The sequence below is a fragment of the Nerophis ophidion genome, linkage group LG13 (assembly GCF_033978795.1).
Source record: "Nerophis ophidion isolate RoL-2023_Sa linkage group LG13, RoL_Noph_v1.0, whole genome shotgun sequence".
Classification (NCBI taxonomy): Eukaryota; Metazoa; Chordata; class Actinopteri; order Syngnathiformes; family Syngnathidae; genus Nerophis; species Nerophis ophidion.
In genome coordinates this window covers 5,285,837-5,308,292 of record NC_084623.1, presented here as the reverse complement: position 1 = coordinate 5,308,292, position 22,456 = coordinate 5,285,837, and the positions used below count along the sequence as shown (strand labels likewise).

Genomic DNA, 22,456 nt, shown 5'->3' with positions numbered 1-22,456 from the left:
GTCACGTCACGAGTGACACTTCACCTGTCATCATTTTCAAAATGGAGGAGGCTGATTTCAATCATTTGAAATCGCATAAAGGGAAGAAAATTAAGAGCTATTCAGTAGGATTTAAGGTCCAAGCTATTGAATATGCTAAAAAGAACAGTAAGCAGCTATGTTTTATTAATATACCGTAGCTGCGTGTGTCAAATATGAGTCATTAAATGACTCCCGCCTCCTGGTGGTAGAGGGCGCTAGTGATCCTTCTTGCGACTACTCGGCTGCAGAAGAAGTGACAACAAGCAGCAAGAGTGAGCAGCGTGTGCTTGTTTTTTCCTCTCGCTTGCACTTTTAACATGGAGGATTACATAGCTAAAATAAAACAGTTTTCTAAACTGGACTTTCAATCAAAGCAGGAGGTAAAAAAGGAAGATCTCCATCGAGACAGAGAGACTTTTAAAATTGAAGAAAGATAAGGAAGACTTCTATAAACAAGTTATCGATGCTTTTGATCAGAAGGAGCTGCGCATGGACTTCATTTATAAGTAAAGGTAAGACCATAATAATTTTTTTTTTTTATTACATGTGCTTTTCATGATGGTATCCGTACATCACACTCAAATTTTTAAGCGTTGGCCTAAATTTACCGCACATGAACTTAATTTATAAGTAAAGGTAAGACCATAATAAGTTTTTTTTTTTATTAAATGTGCTTTTCATGATGGTATCCTTACATCACACGCAAATTTCAGTGCCCCTCCTGAAAATCTCCCGGGACAACCATTCACCCAAATTTCTCCTGACAACAATATTGGGGGCGTGACTTAAAGGCACTGCGTTTAGTGTCCTCTCTCACCTAAAAAGGAGACTATTATATACCGTATTTTTCGGATTATAAATAGCAGTTTTTTTTCATAATTTGGTCGCGGATGCGACATATATTCCAGAGCGACTTATGTGTGAAATTATAAACACATTACCGTAAAATATCAAATAATATTATTGCTCTCATTTGCGGAAGAGACGAAGAAAATGTCAGCAATCGTCACACACACACATCAGCAATCGTCACACACACTTCAACCAATAAGAATTCGGCGGTGGAGGGTGATGGCAGAAGTGCATTGTGGGTCATGGGATGCTAACTGCGATATGTTATATGCGACTGCCGTAGCTATTAAAATGGATTATTTCATCGTTGGCGGTAATTTATAAAAACTGAGAAGGGCTGAACAAAAATGGCACCGAAAGGAAAATCATGTACTGCAGATTACAAGCTGGATGTAGTGAAATATGCAGCAGAAAACGACAAGTGTAAGCAGCGCATATCTTTTGGAGTTGGCAGAGTTGTTTAGAAGCGACATCGAGGAAGAAGATTTCATGGGATTTATGGATTAGGAGTGAGAGATTGTTTGGTAAAGGTATAACATGTTTTATATGTTATAGTTATTTGAATGACTCTTAGCATAATATGTTAAGTTAACACAGCAGGCACCTTCTCAGTTGGTTATTTATGCCTCATATAACGTACACTTATTCAGCCTGTTTTTCACTATTCTTTATTTATCTTAAATTGCCTTTCAAATGTCTATTTTTGGTGTTGGATTTTATCAAATAAATTTCCCCCAAAAATGCGACTTATATATGTTTTTTTCCTTCTTTATTATGCATTTTCGGCCGGTGCGACTTATACTGCGGAGCGATTTATAATCCGAAAAATACGGTATGTCTCTGTAATCTATAAATTTATCTTTGACCCATAAAATAGGCCGGCACGGAGCTATTTCTAAGCGTGTGTTTATTCCAGCCGGCACGTTAATACACTGACACACAACATCCAGATTCCCATCATGCATTGCTTCAAAACTACGGTAAGTAGTAATGTCCAAAAACATAGCAGATGGGAAGAAGAGACATGGCGACGACGCATAAGAAGAAGAAGTACGCTTGCAAGTTCCAAAATGATTGGAAAAAATAATTTCAGTTCATCTAGGACAGCTCTAAGGGAAAGGGGTATGCTGCCTGCAAATATTGTAGATCAGACTTCTCTATTGAACACACAAAATATGCATTAATCATGTGCACACCTAATTGTGTACATGATTATTGCATATTGTTTTTTGTAATTACTCACAAGTTAACTCGTTGATTTTGACAGTCCTAATTATTGCTTGCATAAACATAATAATGTTAATTAAATATTGTAATTTATCAACACAATTTTGCACATTGCTTTTATCTCAGACTGTTTGACAACTATGACAAAACCATAGTTAACCTTGGTCCTATCATGTCTTTTGGTCATTTGTCATCATTTGGATGAAATTCTTCAGATGGTGTTCTAGACTGCCGAGGTAGTTTGGTTGAGCCTCACATTCCCTCTCAAGACAAGAGTACCTTGTAGCCTTCAGCGCAGTGAATGATGTCCTTCATTGAACTGTTCACTTTGTCCCGCTCTGCTTTTAGAGACGCGACCTCGTCCCTGAGGGTCACAACCTGAAATGAGAAGATTGCATAATGTAGATTTATCATGTACATGAAGCATTTCTACATTCTATTGTGTTGAATCCAATAGATTGTTTTCTATCTCTTCTTCTTACCTCTTGTTTATTGCTGCTTAGCTCCTTCTTTGCTTTGACAGCCACAGCTTTGATTTTGTTGATTTTCTCATCCTTTTCTTTGTTGTTCTGCTCCATTTCAGCTAGAGGTAGAATAAAAAAAAGTCTGACAATAATATAATAAAAACCCCCAACAAAAACATCGCAAAGATGGATATGGGTTGATAATTAAATACTGTATGTTTTATAAAAATTAAAAATGAACCAAGTATCGGGCAAACATGCATGTTTTTGCCCAATCTTGCTACACTCATACCTAGTTTATGTGTGATTTCCACAACTTTATTGTCCACAGACAACGCTGACTTGGCAGAATCCTGTCGGAATAACAGACAAAGAACGGGTTGCAGATTGAACACTTTGAATACACGTACTAAACACAGAAATCATCCTGCTAGGGAAATTAGGGATTAAGACAGATTTGAATTCAGACACTCGTCTTTCAAAGTGAATACGCCAGGGGTGTCCAATTTGTAGCCTTTTGTAGGCCAAAGCTAATTTTTTAACGACACAATTTAAGAATACAATTCAAAAGGAAAACGTGAAAGAGTAAAATGACAAAAACAATGTCAAAAAACAATGTCGGGAATTTCTGACATATTCTAGGCTCCAATTACTTCAAATCTAATAGTCAACTTTGACAAATAATTGTCACACACACACTAAGTGTGGTGAAATTATTCATCTGCATCTGACCCATCACCCATGATCACCCTCTGGGAGGTGAGGGGAGCAGTGAGCAGCACTGGAGGCCGTGCCCCGGAATCCTTTTTGGCAATTTAACCCCTAATTCCAACCCTTGATGCTGAGTCCCAAGCAGGAAGGTAAGGCTCCCATTTTTGTAGTCTTTGGTATGACTCGGCCGGATTTGAACTCGCAATCTACCGATCTCAGGGCGGACACTCTAACCAGTAGGCCACTGAGTATGGATCCAAGTTGATCCAAACACTTAAGAATCCAACAAATTAAAAATATATATATTTTTTTAACACTTTTGTAAGTGGGGCCCTTGTGGATTTCCCAAAATTTTACCGGGACTTTTCCTTTTTTTTTTTCAAACTGTCATTGTTATGTTTTTGAACAAACAAACAGTATCTAAGGCTACAAATACTTCACATCAAATATTATACTTTGACATTTTCTGGGGGAAAATATTGCATAATTTACGTTTAGCCATAAAAACCTGGGTTTTGACAAAAGGAGCATAAATAGGTGTTGCTTAATATCGAGATTTAAGCGTTGAAGAAAACAAAAAAAATTATAATGTATGACTTACTACTTACATTTCTATGACCGAGACCCTTCCGGGTCCCAGGGACAAAACTTGAAAGGAGCCTTAAAGGTTTAAAAAATATACATTTTTGCAGATTTGAAAATTGAAAATCTCAAAATGGCACCCACATGCTGTGATTTTTTAAAAACAAAGTTTGGAGACCCGTGGCATAGGTCTAATCCTGAGGAAAGATGAAGAACCACACTGACCTGCAGAGCAGCCATTTCAGCCTTCAACTGAGATATGAGTGAGTCCTTCTCCGTCAGCTGCTCTTTAAATTCTCTACTTTCTCTCTCCATACTCTCAATGTCAGCCTTCTCATTTTCTTCTCCGCTTTGGGACATCAGATGGATTTGGGCTTGCAACGTTTGATTCTCGGTGCACATCTTCTCACTGAGCAACCTCATGTCGTTCAGGTCTTTCTGTAGCCCTTCAGTGTCTCTTTGCGCCTCCTGCAGATTGACTCTCAGCATGTTCCTCTCTTGCTCCAGAGTGTGAAGTTCGCTTGGCATGGCTTCCTCCGATCGTTGTTCCCTTTGAGCCTCTTCAAGACTAGTCCTCAACAGGTTTCTCTCCAATTCCAGCTCTTTGAAGCATATTTGGAGGTCTTCCAATTCTTTCTTGGTGTTTTTAAAAGCTGCCGACTGGGTCTCCAGTTCTGTCGTTGTATTGTGAACGAGCTTAGCTTCATTTTCTCTTAGAGAATTCAACATTGTTTCAAGATCCTTTTTCCGGGATGACTCCTGCTCTAGTTGCTCCTCTGCAGCTGCCAGCTTGGAACCCACAAGTTCCCGCTCCTCCTGGCTTTGGGAAAGCGTGGCTAACGTCTCCTCCAGTTTTTGATGTAGGCAGGTATTGTCTGCAGATATGTCTTGGAGACTCAGCTCCAAAGAGGACATAGCCTGTTGTAGTCTGCCCACTTCTTCTTTCAGGCTGGCCTCGGTCTTGTCCCTCTCCTCTTTCAAAACTTGCATTTCATTCTCCTTCTCTGCTTTCAAGACTTTCAACTCCCTTTCGATCTCTTCTCTCAGCAGTTGTGCCGCCTCCTTCTCCTCCTGCAGACACTCGATTTCTTTGCCCTTTTCACTTTTCAGCTCCTGCATTTCCTCCTCTCGAAGTTGAAGCAAGGTCTGGATTCTATCTCGCTCTTCAGTCAGTGTATTCACCAGCTCACCCAGTTCTTCAGTCACGGTCTCTTTCACTTGTAGTTGGGAGAGGATCTCCTCATTCTGCTCGGTGAGCTTCTCCACAGTTTCAAGTGCTAAAGTTTGTTTCTCTGCTGTGGACTTTTGCTCGTCGGCCGAGTCACCCTCGAACTTCATTTTTAGGTCCTGCACAGTCTCCATAAGAATAGTCTTCTCCTCTGTAACCCTTTCAAATTTGGCTGACAACTCTTCTTTCTCGTGGCTGAGTTGCTCTATCTTGTCTTGAAGGTTCTGTAACGAGTTGGCTCCCTGCTCCTTCATGGCTTTGTACTGTAGAACAAAGTCGTTGGTCTTCTGAGCCAGCTCTGTCTCAAACTTTTGCAGTACGTCCCTCATGTGGTAGAAGTCAGCCAGGGCAGAGTCCCTCTCTCTGGTCAATGCTTCACACTGGGACTTAAGGTTCTCTTGCACATCTTGATTCTGTTGGTTTTGGTCTTGGACTGGCATGACCGGTGACTCTTTGGATTCACATGATACGGTCCTTTCAGAGTCAACGTTTATGAGGTTGGGGGTGGTTGGGTCAATGTCTCGATTCAACTGCAACTCATTGATCTTAAAATCCATCTCTTCCCTTTCCACCTGGAACTCCTCTTTGACTTTCTCCAGCTCCAACTCGAGCTCGGTCTTCACATTACTGAGCAGGGTGAGTTCATCTTGTAACATGGTGTTCTGAGCGTGAAGGTCCTCCATGGCCGCCCTCAGTGGTCCGCCCTCCGCGGCCTCGCTATCAACACCACCGGAGTCGCCTTGACTGCATGCAGACAGCACTAGCATCTTAGCGATCCCTGAACTACGACCAGGCTCCTCGTCTTCTTCTTGGACATCCTGCAGATAGCTCTCTGGGGAAATACAGGTTATTTTGAGTGACAAGCATCTTATCTTGCTAATTCTATTGTACCTTCTGTTCCGTCCCGAAATCTAAGTTCCAAAAACCCCCCAAAAAGTCTGCAGGCTTTAGAACAGTGATTTGCAAACCGTGATACGTGTACCACTAGTCAGCGCCGTGTGTAATGAGACCCTTATTAACTGCATTTTAGACATCTGTAGGAATTTCCTACAGATCAACAAGGACAAAACTGAGGTTTTAGTTATAGGTCCTGATGTCCATTTTCTACCGCTTATTCCCTTTGGGGTGGCGTGGGGCGCTGGTGACAATGCAAACTCCACACAGAAACATCCCGAGCCTGGTATTGAACCCAGGACTAGTCAGGACCTTCGTATTGTGAGGCAGACGCACAAACCCCTCTATCACCGTGCAGCCCAAAACATTTACCAAAATTATAAAATTTTAAATCAACAAAATCTATAAAAAATCTTGGCGTTATTTTTTACTTTTATCCTACATATTAAAAACATTACAAAAATAGTTTTTTATCATTTTAGGAACACAGCCAGATTCTGCCCTTTTCACACGGAGGTGCTAATGCATGCTTTTATTTCTTGTTGATTAGACTACTGTGATGCCTTGCTCTCTGGCCTTCCCTAAAGTAATATCAGAATTCCACAATTATTAGAAAGCTCAGCTGCATACACGCTGACAAGGCCCAGAGAGCAGGAGCACATTACACCAGTTTTAAAGTCGCTGCCATGGCTCCCTGTCTGCATCAGGGTCGATTTTAAAGTTCTATTATTAGTTTTTAAATGTCTTAATGGCCCTGCGCCTTTTATCTAGCTGACCTGCTCTTACCGTATCCAGAGAACCTCTGGCACTAACCTTTTATCTTTACCAAATACCAGAACAAAGACCCCAGGTGAGGCGGCATTTAGCCACTATGGCCCCCAACCGGGGAACAGCTTGCCAGAGAGCTTCAGGACTCTGTACTTCAGGGGTGTGTCAAAGTCATTTTAGCTCAGGGGCCGCATGGATGAAAATCTGTACACACGCGGGCCGGACGATTAAAATCATGGCATTAAAACTAAAAAATAAAGACAACTTCAGATTGTTTTCTTTGTCTTGCTTTGGCCAAATATTTATAAAAATATAGAAAAAAATACAGTCAGCGGTAAAGTTTAGATCCATGAAGGAAAGAAGAAAGTGACTGAAAGTTTATAACTGTATAAATTTACATATGCATAACAAACTGTTTTCTTTTGTAATATTTGTTTTAATGAATGAAGTAACGTTGACAACCTTTTTCCAAAACACAAAATAGAATGTTAGATATAACAGGATAATGCATACTGTCAGAATAATTGTATCTAAGTTATCACAAAACGTTGTGTTTCAATGAGTTCCCGGCGAGCAGACAAAAGCTGTCTTTGATCTAACCAATCAAAAGGCTTGTAAAACTCCACTGTGTAGGATGGGACGTGACATGAAGGTGTCGGTTTCTTTTATGTATTGTAATCCACAGGAATATTTTGTCTTGACCCGAGACGCACAAAGCAAAGAGGAAGCAGGACCTGACCCCCCTTCCAGGCACCTTTTATTTAAACTGTTTTGTGACCAAAGGCAGCGGCCGTTTACGACTCCCTTCCTTTAGAAACAGCTGTTGCCATGTAATCAGGGAAAGCCCAAATAAAAGAGGAGGCGTACAATCTTTCGTCAGAGCGTGGTGGGACACTGTACAAGGGGGCAGGTTTACGCTTTTCTCCTCATTGAGCCAAATTTAATTATGTCTCCGTTGAATTCCCTGCTTCTTTGTCTGTTTAATAGATGTCATCAGTGTTTGAACCTCACACATAAATCTATCATTTCTTTTCAAAACGGGGGACCCCATTTTTATGACTTGATTGACCCCATTTTTGAAAATTCCCAGCGCCAACACTGGTGGAGTATTGGTGTGTGCACAACAGCAGCAGGTGACTGTGGCCTGCGGGCCGGTTCTAATACTAGTCAAATACCGGGTGCCGTAGATAATTAATTTGCGGGCTGGATCTGGCCCGCTGGCCTTGACTTTGACACTCCTAGTGTACACTATCGAGCTAGCTGTGTACAAACAAAACATGAAATGTGGGCTAAGACTTAACAGATACTGTAATATAATTCAATGAACACCCATTCATTCAAAATTGGTGTTCCATCGCAGTGTTGTGCATTACAAACTCAAATGCGTCTCATGTTGACGTAGAAGCCAGCTTATCTCTTTCCGTTGTTAGCTTTTACAGCTAATACGCCGATGTGTTACAGTGATAGAATAAGAGTTCCTCAGCGTTTGTTCCAACAATAACAATGTCGCTACTGCTTGGTTACTATAAGGCAGGGGTAAGGAACCTATGGCTCTAGAGCCAGATGTGGCTCTTTTGATGACAGCATCTGGCTCTCAGATAAACCTTAGCTGACATTGCTTAACACGATAAGTAATGAATAATTCCGCTGGTAATCACGATGTTCAAAATAACGTTCAAAATATAAAATATTCTCATCCGTTTTCCACCGCACCTGTTCAAGCAAGAACAATGTTATTAAAAAAAAAATTTGAGACTTATTATACTCTAAAAATGTTGGTCTTACTTAAAAAAATGCATGCATTTAGTTGTATTATTACTTTGGTACTCTAGTCTTGTTCTGTATATTGTACAGTATTTTGTATTTCTATAGTGTTTTTTATATTGTACAGGATTACTTGTTATTTTTAATAGATAGTAGTCTGTTTATTTCAATTGTTAGTTTTTCCTTTATTACCTCTTGTGTTATTTATTTTACCCCATATTTGATCCCACAACCGCACCTTAAGATGGAGTCTTTAATCTCGTTATATGGAAATATAATGACAATAAAGTCTATTTTATTCTATTCTATTCTGTTCTATTCAGTGTTAAAAAATATGATATGGCTCTCACAGAAATGCATTTTAAAATATTTGGCTTTCAGGGCTCTCTCAGCCAAAAAGGTTCCCGACCCCTGCTATAAGGGTTACAGAATGTAAATGACGCATTGTTGACGGTTTTTAAATGCATTTTTAAAGTGATTTAGAGGTAGAATAAATTGCTCATATTAGCTGCATTGTTGAGAACAAGCCGATTTCTATGTTAGAATGCACATTCCTGTCTCATAACGATTGTGAACAATAGGCCAAATTTTAAAAAAGTGCAGTTCCCATTTAAAAAAGATTAAAACATTTTTATTTATTTAATTATGTTTGGTCCTGTCCATCTTCTCAGACTGACGTAGATGCCCATATCGGCTGTACAGATTTATACAAAAGAGAAGTGTGGGATACTTCTCTAGTTGCCTTATTTGTATTTGACTTCATTAAATGTATTTATATTATCATAAAGTGTAGATTAAAACATAGATTTTTTGCGAAATAATCAAATATGAAAAATATTTTAACAAAAATGTTTCCCATGTTAAATAGTTCCTAAACGTAACACTGTGTGTATGACAAAGATGTATATTTCCATCTTAACAGCACACTCACTTTAATATCCCCCCTCATTTCCACATAGGGTTTTTTTAGCGAAAAGACCAATGACCGAAACACAAAAGTATATTTCCACATTTTCAATTGACAGGCAGGTCATTCCTACCTTTGAGAGCCAGCTGCTCAGTCAGCTCCTCCTGGAGCAGCAGAAGACGCTCCTTCTCCACCTCACATTCCTCCTCGAGAGCCCTGAGTTCCACCTCGTGCTGGATGCTCCTCTGGGCCAACTCTTCCTTCAGGTTCTCCACCTCCTGCTGGGCTTCAGTCAGCTCGGACTGGTGACTCTCTTGCAGCGCGGCGATCTCCTTCGAGCTTCTCTCTTGGATGGCTTCGAGTTCAGCTTGAAGAGTTTGAAGCTGAACTTTTAGGGAACTTTCGTTTACACCACTGACGCCGGCTTCCTCAAAAAGGTGCTGTTTCTCTAATTCACTGTCTCTCTCCCTGTCACGGTCTTCTCGCTCTTTCAGCAATTTCTGGAAATGTACCACTTCTTCTTGCCGCCGACTGTCGGATTCCTTAACGCTGATCTTTAGGGCGTCGATGGTCCGTTGGTGGTCTTCGATCACATGGCCGAGTTCTGCGACATCATCCTGCACGGGAATAAAGTTTTTGCAGTCAAATTACTTCTCACAGAAAATTCATTAAACTATTTTTTGTTTTTTCAAGTAAGCGTTGTGACATTTTTCGTATTATATCGAGAGGTGAATATTTTGTTTCACCCCTCGTTCAGATGACATTGTTGAATTTGCATAGTTACATGTTTCCTATCAATTGTGAAAAAGTAATTGATTGTGGTGCACTGTCACTGCAAAATAAAAGCCACCCACACCTTAAAAATTACGTTTTGTTTTTGTTTTGTTTTTACAACAATACAAATAGAAGCAATGTATTGTATGAACTGTACATAGTAGAGGTGGGAAAATTTAATCACCTCACAATTCGATTACAATTACGATTCAGAAGCTACGGGAGGGGGGACAAATTTTAATGCAAAAATTTATATTTGTTTATTTTTACTGTGAATAAAAAAAATGCAATTTTACAGTAAAATTGTGGCACCTGAGCTGACATTTTTTTTTTATACTGTAAATCGACAACTGTACATTTTTTGGTATACTAGTGTAAATGCCAAAACGGCACCACAGTTTATTACAGTAAAAAAGTACCGTTATTTTTTTAATTGCAAGAAAAATGCTGTAAAATCTACAGTAAATTTCACAATGTTACCATGAAATCTATTGCTACTTTTACATCACACTTCTTGATGGATAACTTGCTTTGAAATCATTATAATTAGTATCTATTTCTTATTTTTTTTAATTATTGGAATGTTTGATAATATATTTTGCATCATTAAACAATCAATCAATCAATGTTTATCTATATAAATAAATCACAAGTGTCTCAAAGGGCTGCACAAACCACAACGACATCCTCGGTACGGAGCCCACATGAGGGCAAGGAAAAACTCACACCGAGTGGGACGTCGGTGACAGTGACAATGATGACTATGAGAAACCTTGGAGAGGACCGCAAATGTGGGCACCCCCCCCCCCCCCTTCAAGGGACCGAAAGCAATGGATATCGAGCGGGTGTAACATGATATTGTGAAAGTCCGTTCAATTTTAGGACTAGATAGAACAATCCCATGATACAAGATAACCTGAGTAGAGTGGAAATAATAGGCTACCTCCTTCAGCGCTGCCTCAGAGCGGTTGTGGTGTTAGACCTGGTTGGGTGGGATTGCAAGATGGGGGGCAGAGAGGAGGAAGGGTAATGGTTGTCAGCTTCATTGGGGTCATCAGGTGGGCACCCAATCCATAGTGGATCTAACATAATGGTGTGACTCCAGTCCAAAGTGGATCCAATGTAGTAGCGACAATATTTAAAGTTAACATCATTTGCGATTACATGAAGTGAAGTGAAGTGAATTATATTTATATAGCGCTTTTTCTCTAGTGACTCAAAGCGCTTTACATGGTGAAACCCAATATCTAAGTTACATTTAAAGCAGTGTGGGTGGCACTGGGAGCAGGTGGGTAAAGTGTCTTGCCCAAGGACACAACGGCAGTGACTAGGATGGCGGAAGCGGGAATCGAACCTGCAACCCTCAAGTTGCTGACACGGCCACTCTACCAACCGAGCTAAACCGCCGTTTATGGAGAAAATAGAAAGAAATAACACATTTAGTCAGAAAAATTACAGTACTTCATGGATAAATATTATTTCCAGGCTTTCAATGGGCCAAATAAAAAGAAGTGGCAGGCCAGAATTGGCCCTCAGGCCTTGAGTTCGACACCATCAACAATATGATTTGTCTGATTGGCTGGACAGGACAGATAAAATAAATAAATACATAAATAAATAAAGATTTGTGATACTTTTAAATCGATAGAAATAAGAATCCCGATTAATCTGAAAACCTATTTTTTTTGACACCCTTAGTAAATATATAAAAAAATGACACATCACTTGGATTTTTCAGTTCACCTTGGCTAATTGTTTGATCCTCTCCAGTTCTTTTTGAGACAACGCAAGTCTTTGCTGTGTTTCTGCCTTCTCCAACAATAATGCATCCATCCTCTCTGTCAGCTCCTGTCACACCACAAACAAATGACATATTACCAAAAACACATTGCTAAGACTGTTTGCTACACAACATTTCAACCTCTATCAACGAGGAGTCATCTGAACTGCAGTTAGGGTTTTTGCAAGGCTCTTTGAACGTCTCCACTTCCTTCTCCAAATCTGAAATGGCACATAAACATATTTATATATACACCACAGCGCAACCTCAGTCCTAAAATAATCATCTCGTCACCTGCACATCTGCTCTTCATCTTTTGGAAAGCAGCCATTTGCTTTTTGGTAAACTTGATGAGATCCTCTTTGGACAGAGCATCCAGCTGTTGAAAGAATTGGTGTCACTGTGCTGATGATACCTACACTCAAAACCGCCCTTTTTCATAAACATTCCAATAAGTGGGTAGTACCTTTGATTTGGGCGCACCAGCTGGTGGTGAAGCCACAGACTCCGCTCCTGTGTTAGCAGGATCCTGTGAAAGCAATGCGTCACAAACAAAGTACAGTAACTATCAAAGCAATGTGTAATAAACAAAGTTATGTAATTATAGAAAATGACACATGCGCCAGGATTAGGATATTAAAGGAGCTGGTAGCAACATTTGATTACTCAGTAGAAACATTTAAGTTCCATCTTATAGCTCATTTGTATACTCTAGTCCAGTGGTTGTCAACCTGGGTTTGAGCGAACATTAGGGGTTCGGTGAGTCGGGCTCAAGGGTTCGGCGGAAGTCAAAACACACCAGACTCATCGTGTAAATAAAAACTTCTCCCTATCGGCGTATTACGGATACGGCAACAGCAGAAGTCAGACTGATTTACAGGTGTGTAATTTGTTGTGAGTTCATGCACTGTTGGTTTTGTTGTTCGAACAAGGTGATGTTCATGCACGGTTCATTTTGGGCACCAGTAAAAAAAACATGCTAACGCTTTAGTATGGGGAACATATTCACCATTAATTAGTTGCTTATTAACATGCAAATTAGTAACATATTGGCTCTTAACTAGTCATTATTAAGTACGTATTAATGCCTTATTCGGCATGGCCTTAATAGAACCCTGACCCTCTAACCCTGACCCTAACCCTGAACAAATAAGTCTTTATTACTTAGAATATGTTCCCCTAGTGTCCAAATAACTCTAAACTAAGTCTTTGTTACTTAGAATATGTTTCCCATACTAAAATGTTTCCAAAAACATCTACTTTGTCTTGATTTTGAAAAAAAAAAAACATTTTATTTTTCCCTAAAGAAAGGTTGTGTTAATGTGCATATGAAACTGGTGGGGTTCGGTACCTCTAACAAGGTTAAGAACCACTGCTCTAGCCTTTAAATAGACCACCCTTTATAGACCTGTTGATCTGCCGTTTCTTTTCTTTTCTACTCTGGGGGTGGACCGCTTGCGTGTGCATCGGTTGGGGGCATCTCTGCGCTGCTGACCCGTCTCCGCTCGGGATGGTCTCCTGCCGGCCCCACAATGGACTGGACTCTCACACAATTATGTTGGATCCACTATGGACTGGACTCTCACTATTATGTTAAATCCACTATGGACTGGACTCTCACTATTATGTTAAATCCACTATGGACTGGACTCTCACTATTATGTTAGATCCACTATGGACTGGACTCTCACACTAGTATGTTAGATCCACTATGGACTGGACTCTCACTATTATGTTAGATTCACTATGGACTGGACTCCCACTATTATGTTAGATCCACTATGGACTGGACTCTCACTATTATGTTAGATCCACAATGGACTGGACTCTCACTATTATGTTAGATCCACTATGGACTGGACTCTCACTATTATGTTAGATCCACTATGGACTGGACTCTCACTATTATGTTAGATCCACAATGGACTGGACTCTCACACAATTATGTTGGATCCACTATGGACTGGACTCTCACTATTATGTTAAATCCACTATGGACTGGACTCTCACTATTATGTTAAATCCACTATGGACTGGACTCTCACTATTATGTTAGATCCACTATGGACTGGACTCTCACACTAGTATGTTAGATCCACTATGGACTGGACTCTCACTATTATGTTAGATTCACTATGGACTGGACTCCCACTATTATGTTAGATCCACTATGGACTGGACTCTCACTATTATGTTAGATCCACAATGGACTGGACTCTCACTATTATGTTAGATCCACTATGGACTGGACTCTCACTATTATGTTAGATCCACTATGGACTGGACTCTCACTATTATGTTAGATCCACAATGGACTGGACTCTCACTATTATGTTAGATCCACTATGGACTGGACTCTCACTATTATGTTAGATCCACTATGGACTGGACTCTCACTATTATGTTGGATCCACTATGGACTGGACTCTCACTATTATATTAGATCCACTATGGACTGGACTCTCACTATTATGTTAGATCCACTATGGACTGGACTCACACTGTTATGTTAGATCCACTATGGACTGGACTCTCACTATTATGTTAAATCCACTATGGACTGGACTCTCACTATTACAGGGGCCGGGAACCTTTTTGGCTGAGAGAGCCATACAAGCCAAATATTTTTAAAAGTATTTCCGTGAGAGCCATATAATACATTTTTTTTAACACTGAATACAACTATATGCGTGCATTTTTAAGAAAGACCAACATTTTTGGAGTATAATAAGTCTCTTAATATTTTTAATAACATTGTTATTCTGAGGCTAACCAACAATAAATAAAACACTTTTTACCATTAATGTGAGTTCTTGAACAGGTGCGGTAGAAACCGGATGGATGGATGAAAATGCATGAGAATGTTTTATATTTTGAACGTTATTTTTGACACTGTGATTACCAGCGGAATTATTCATTACTTATCGTGTTAAGCAATGTCAGCTCAGATTTATCTGAGAGCCAGATGCAGTCATCAAAAGAGCCACATCTGGCTCTAGAGCCATAGGTTCCCTACCCCTGCACTATTATGTTAGATCCACTATGGACTGGACTCTCACTATTATGTTGGATCCACTATGGACTGGACTCTCACTATTATGTTGGATCCACTATGTACTGGACTTTCACACTCAACGTCCATTGCTTCAGTTCTCCCCTAGAGGGGGAGAACGGGGGAGGTGGGCGGGGGGGTGGGGGGGGGGTCACCCATATCTGCGGTCCTCTCCAAGGTTTCTCATAGTCATTCACATTGACTGGTTGTGAGTTTTTCCTTGCCCTTATGTAAGCTCTGAACCGAGGATGTCGTTGTGGCTTGTGCAGCCCTTTGAGACACTTGTGATTTAGGGCTATATAAATAAACATTGATTGATTGACGGGGGGCGGCGTGGCGAAGTTGGTAGAGTGGCTGTGCCTGCAACCTGAGGGTTACTGGTTCAATCCCCACCTTCTACCATCCTAGTCATGTCCGTTGTGTCCTTGGGCAAGACACTTCACCCTTGCTCCTGATGGGTCCTGGCGAGCGCCTTGGGTGGCCGTTCCCACTGTCAGTGTGTGAATGTGTGTGTGAATGCGCGAATGTGCAAAAAAAAAGGGGCTTCACGGTGTCAGAGGGGTTACTGCGTTTGCCTCACAATTCGAAGGTCCTGAGTAGTCTGGGGTTCAATCCCGGGCTCGGGATCTTTCTGTGTGGAGTTTGCATGTTCTCCCCGTGAATGCGTGGGTTCCCTCCGGGTACTCCGGCTTCCTCTCACCTCCAAAGACATGCACCTGGGGATAGGTTGATTGGCAACACTAAATTGGCCCTAGTGTGTGAATGTGAGTGTGAATGTTGTCTGTCTATCTGTGTGGGCAATGTGATGAGGTGGCGACTTGTCCAGGATGTACCCCGCCTTCCGCCCGATTGTAGCTAAGATAGGCACCAGCGCCCTCCGCCACCCCAAAGGGAATAAGCGGTAGAAAATGGATGGATGGATGATTGATTGATTGACTTACACAGAAGCCTAGAGGGCGCTAACTTTCCCAAGCTTCTTACGGCTTCTAGAACGTATTGAAGTGACTACAAAAGGTACGCATTAGCGTTGGGCGTTGTTAGTTAATGATAGCGAGTTGGATAGTTAGCGTTTGCTGTCAATAAATGTACATTACAAGCCAAACATTAGGACACAATCAATCAATGTTTATTTATATAGCCCCAAATCACAAATGTCTCAAAGGACTGCACAAATCATTACGACTACAACATCCTCGGAAGAACCCACAAAAGGGCAAGGAAAACTCACACCCAGTGGGCAGGGAGAATTCACATCCAGTGGGACGCCAGTGACAATGCTGACTATGAGAAACCTTGGAGAGGACCTCAGATGTGGGCAACCCCCCCCCCCCCTCTAGGGGACCGAAAGCAATGGATGTCGAGCGGGTCTAACATGATACTGTGAAAGTTCAATCCATAGTGGCTCCAACACAGCCGCGAGAGTTCAGTTCAAGCGGATCCAAGACAGCAGCGAGAGTCCCGTCCACAGGAGACCATCTCAAGCGGAGGCGGATCAGCAGCGTAGAGATGTCCCCAACCGATACAGGCGAACGGTCAATCCTGGGTCCCGACGAGCGGTCCATCCTGGGTCTCGACTCTGGACAGCCAGTACTTCATCCATGGTCATCGGACCGGACCCCCTCCGGAGGGGGGGACACACCTTCTCATTCGTGGTCCCAACCCCATTCATAAAGCAAGAAATTCCACTAATCAACCCTGATAAACTCTCGCGGCTGTGTTGGAGCCACTATGGATTGAACTTTCACAGTATCATGTTAGACCCGCTCGACATCCATTGCTTTCCGTCCCCTAGGGGGGGGGGGTTGGCCACATCTGAAGTCCTCTCCAAGGTTTCTCATAGTCAGCATTGTCACTGGCGTCCCACTGGATGTGAATTCTCCCTGCCCACTGGGTGTGAGTTTTCCTTGCCCTTTTGTGGGTTCTTCCGAGGATGTCGTAGTCGTAATGATTTGTGCAGTCATTTGAGACATTTGTGATTTGGGGCTATATAAATAAACATTGATTGCTTGATTGATAAAGGCAAACTTGTGAAGTGAAAAACATTTTAGGTGACTACCTCTTGAAGCTCATGGAGAGAATGCCAAGAGTGTGCAGAGCAGTAATCAGCGCAAAGGGTGGCTATTTTGAAGAAACTAGAATATTCAACCATTCAACCTGTGTAGATAGTATACAACTCCAACCATCCATCCATTTCCTACCGCTTGTCCAACTCATTTCACACAAATAAAAAAGCCAAAATAAATGAGGTGCACCTTTCTTCAGGCACTTATTGCTTTAGCTCCACCAGTTTTGAAAGTGTCAGAAAGCACTGCGTAATGTTGGAACTCCATGAAAAACTTCAAAATGACATATTTGTTACAAATGGAATAAAATTGCAAGTCATTTTAGTTTCAGTCCAATGCAAAATGACCAACTTCTTCGTCACATTGATGTTAAAAACACTACCAGAAAGACATTACTTACCTCCATTTTAATTGTTTGGGAGCCTCTAAATCCTCGTGCTGGCAAAAAAGAGATCGACAAAGAGCCACTGGGTCGAATTAAATATGTAATAATGCAATAAAGTCGAATTGTTGGCAGATTTATTGTCTCTATTTTGCTTTTGGGTAATGCTACATGGTTAGCCGATTACTTCCGCATACGTGACGTCAGCACGTCCACGTTATACCCTGAACAGGATTTTTAAAGGCGCGTCTGTTGACCCTGTATGTTTTGGTCGTTGTATTTTAAATGGAAATAGAAAACATATTTTTTCCGTGTCAAAGAGAAATAATTACATCAAAAATAGTTTTATTTTAATTTTATATATATAAAAAAATCTCCAGTAAATAGAAACGGAAAACGGATGTTTTTTTTTTTTTCAATTTACAGACGCCAGGGGTTTTATTTTCAAAATAAAAGCAGGGATAAATACTACGGTGTCCATGACTCTGAATGTTTTTGGGGTGGAAAGGATTTTATATATGGCACAACGAGGACTGACATCTTGTTGGGCCATGTCTAAAAAAATGTCTGCCTTGGGATACATTTTAGCCAGACACACGGGTACCGATGTATCCTCTCTTTTACTTTGAAAATGAAAGCTTCCGGTATCTGCAAATGAAAAACATTCGAATGTCATTATTACGTTTTATGAACTTAAACAATAACAGAGGAAAGAAATTTGCCAGCAATTTGTCAAAAAATAGCAATCAAGGCATGTGATGAATCATAAAAAAAGATTGCTTTTTATCATGTATTTATGCAGATTAATCACACAATTGATCAACGCACACGTCACAACGAGTTAGGAGACTGACTGGTGTCCTCCATGGCACGTTTCACTTCAAAATAAACCATGGTAGGTTATATAAAACTGTTGCCATACTTTTGAGCAAGTAAATGACGTGCATTCAAGTAAAACATTATTAAATGTTCCTGTATGATATTCCATCCATCCATTTTCTTCCGCTTATTCGAGGTCGGGTCGCGGGGGCAGCAGCCTAAGTAGAGAAGCCCAGACGTCCCTCTACACAGCCACTTCGTCCGTGTTCTTGTTCCTGTATGATATTCTGACAATAAAATGTAATATCTGGCCAACTATTGGGCTTTTTTTTTAAGTTGATTTATATTATATATAAATAAACTTAAAATATGTATATATAATCTATATAATATATGTATATATATATATATATATATATATATATATATATACGTTAGATCAGGAAAAAATACAGAGGCTATAACATCCCTACAAGGCTGTTTCGCAGGTTTCCTTGCTCTTCAAGGGATTTTTAAGGCAAGGAAATCTACGAAACAGGCTTGTAGGGATGATGTGTGTTTTTCCTGACCTAACGTGTATTCCGCTCTTCCCCGGTACTGAGCACTGTATAACGGATAAACCACAGAAATCTCGACTATATATATATATATATATATATATATATATATATATATATATATATATATATATATATGTAGGTGTGGGAAAAAAATCACAAGACTACTTCATCTCTACAGATCTGTTTCATGAGGGGTTCCCTCAATCATCAGGAGATTTTAATGGAAGCATTCACATACAATGGTTTATATAGAGCACTATATAAACCATTGTATGTGAATGCTTCCATGAAAATCTCCTGATGATTGAGGGGACCCCTCATGAAACAGATCTGTAGAGATGAAGTAGTCTTGTGATTTTTTTCCCACACCTACATATTGCGCTCTACCACGGTATCGAGCACTATTCTCTGGATAATCCAATCAAGATATATATATATATATATATATATATATATATATATATATATATATATATATATATATATATATATAGTCGAGATTATATATATATATATATATAATTATATATATATTATAGATTATATATATATATATATATATATATATATATATATATATATATATATATATAGTCGAGATTTCTGTGGTTTATCCGTTATACAGTGCTCAGTACCGGATAAACCACAGAAATCTCGACTATATATATATATATATATGTATATATATATATATATATATATATATATATATATATATATATGTATATATAGTCGAGATTTCCGGATAAACCACAGAAATCTCGACTATATATATATATATATATATATATATATATATATATATATATATTTATATATATGTATATATATATATATATATATATATATATATATATATATGTATATATAGTCGAGATTTCTGTGGTTTATCCGTTATACAGTGCTCAGTACTGGGGAACAGCGGAATACACGTTAGACTATATATACATATATATATATATATATATATATATATATATATATATATATATATATATATATATATATATATATATATATATATATATATATATATATATATATATATATATATATCCATCCATCCATTTTCTACCGCTTATTCCCTTTTGGGGTCTCGGGGGGCACTGGCGCCTATCTCAGCTACAAATATATATATATATCTGGTAAGAGCCTTGCATGGCAACTGCTGCCATTAGTGTGTAAATATTCACATATTTTTCTGTGAATGTGTTTTGGATGCATGTCAAGTGGACCAGGGGCACAATAACGAGGAAACATTGTGTGGAAAAGGACAAACCATTCACAGGCGCACTGACATTTTGCTTCATTGTGGGGACAGAAAGGAAGCCTGAATCAGCAACCACACATTCAAAAACAAGCCCCAAACAACCTAACCCACCATTCCAGAAATATGCAAGATAATAACAAAACCGAAGTCACTTATTTCATTCTTTTTTTTTTACATTTTCTTGATTGTTCTTATTTATTTATTTGAAATAATGACGTGAAGTGAGTTATAGTAGGCTTGTTGTACCTTGTTACTGACTTCAAGCTTCTTGCTGGAAGAAAGGAATAAAAGGGCAAAGCTCTCGCTGTGCATCTTTGTATTCAAGTCACGCAGGGTCCAATTTCCTCTATTGAATATGGAGACTGCTTTGACACCAATGATAGAAGAACTGACAGAGAGAGTTTAGCCCGACGCCTCTCAGCCTGACAAGGTTGGGATGCAGTGCAGGGCAGAGGGGCCGATGCTCTGCTGACTCCCAGCTCCGTCGCCATGCCTTTCCCCCCTACACCCGGGTCAGAGCCGTCAATCACAGCCCCGCCCTGGATTCCTCGCTGGGCATCCAGCAGTATTTTGCTGTCGTGTTTCTCCCCCGACTCCAAGTTGTCAGTCAGGGGCGGCTGTGTGGTAAAGACTGACACTGGCTGGCGTTTGGGGAAACGATAAACGGCCTGGTTGACTTGTGGCGGAAATGCGCTCTCGTCTTCTCTCTTTTGTGAACCGGCCCAGAGCTGGTGAAGAAGTTTGGACTGGCAGAAGATTTGTGGCCCCCTGGAGCGTTTTCAAACATGCATCAAAATGAAAAAAATATATATTTTTGTTTCAATATTGTTTCAACTCATTTGTATACTCTAGCCTTTAAATAGACCCCCTTTTTAGACCAGTTGACGACACAGGTCCGGTGGCCACGGATGAAGTGCTGGCTGTCCAGAGTCGGGACCCGAAGTGTACATTGGTTGGGGACGCTGCTGAACTGTCTACACTCGAAATGGTCTCCTGCTGGCCCCACTATGGACTGGACTCACACTATTATGTTAGATCTACTATGGACTGGACTCTCGCTTTTATGTTGGATTCACTATGGACTGGACTCACACTATTATGTTAGATCCACTATGGACTGGACTCACACTATTATGTTAGATCCACTATGGACTGGACTCTCACTATTATGTTAGATCCACTATGGACTGGACTCTCACTATTATGTTAGATCCACTATGTACTGGACTCTCACTATTATGTTAGATCCACTATGGACTGGACTCTCACTATTATGTTAGATCCGCTATGGACTGGACTCTCACACTGTTATGTTAGATCCACTATGGACTGGACTCTCTCCCTATTATGTTAGATCCACTATGGACTGGACTCTCACTATTATGTTAGATCCACTATGGACTGCACTCTCACACTATTATGTTACATCCACTATGGACTGGACTCTCACTATTATGTTAGATCCACTATGGACTGGACTCTCACAATATTATGTTAGATCCACTATGGACTGGACTCTCACTATTATGTTAGATCCACTATGGACTTGACTCTCTCTATTATGTTAGAGCCACTATGGACTGGACTCTCACACTATTATGTTAGATCCACTATGGACTGGACTTTCACTATTATGTTAGATCCACTATGGACTGGACTCTCTCTATTATGTTAGAGCCACTATGGACTGGACTCTCACACTATTATGTTAGATCCACTATGGACTGGACTTTCACTATTATGTTAGATCCACTATGGACTGGACTCTCACACTATTATGTTAGATCCACTATGGACTGGACTCTCACTATTATGTTAGATCCACTATGGACTGGACTCTCACTATTATGTTAGATCCACTATGGACTGGACTTTTACTGTATAAGACTTTTAAAGTCATTTTGATAGTAGGCTGATATAGACACTTATATCATGTGTTGCCTTCATTATAAAACTTAAATAAGGTTTGTTTTTTTTGCGCCTCCAGACATTTTTGTTGTTGTTGTATTTTTGGTCCAATATGGCTCTTTCAACATTTTGGGTTGCCGAGCCCAAACTCAGAGAAACTACAGTGCATGAGAGGACAAACAATTGTCAGTATGATACAGTGGATGTAGCCTATACACCACCTACTGTATTAAATGCTATATTCAGCATTGTCTACCATTTAGTTCGTCTGGCTCTCAACAAAGGCGGAATCTTACCCTCCCCTCTCCCATATCTCTTCTGCTTTGATTCGGGTGACTAGAATTCAAAGGCCCACTGAAATGAGATTTTCTTATTTAAACGGGGATAGCAGGTCCATTCTATGTGTCATACTTGATCATTTCGCGATATT

The 22,456-nt window shown here is 40.1% G+C and overlaps 1 protein-coding gene across 1 annotated transcript in view; it reads right to left on the bottom strand.

Moving 5' to 3' along the window:
- The window catches only part of LOC133564154 (GRIP and coiled-coil domain-containing protein 2), a 64,321-nt gene extending 46,641 nt beyond the window's left edge, over positions 1-17,680 (bottom strand). Inside the window, 10 exon segments of the mRNA XM_061918295.1 lie at positions 2,372-2,478; positions 2,583-2,683; positions 2,857-2,917; positions 4,083-5,917; positions 9,552-10,035; positions 11,936-12,040; positions 12,114-12,193; positions 12,267-12,351; positions 12,439-12,501; positions 17,488-17,680. Of these exon segments, the coding sequence (XP_061774279.1) occupies positions 2,372-2,478; positions 2,583-2,683; positions 2,857-2,917; positions 4,083-5,917; positions 9,552-10,035; positions 11,936-12,040; positions 12,114-12,193; positions 12,267-12,351; positions 12,439-12,501; positions 17,488-17,493 (2,927 nt within the window). The 5' untranslated portion in view covers positions 17,494-17,680.
- Positions 17,681-22,456: the final 4,776 nt, after the last annotated feature.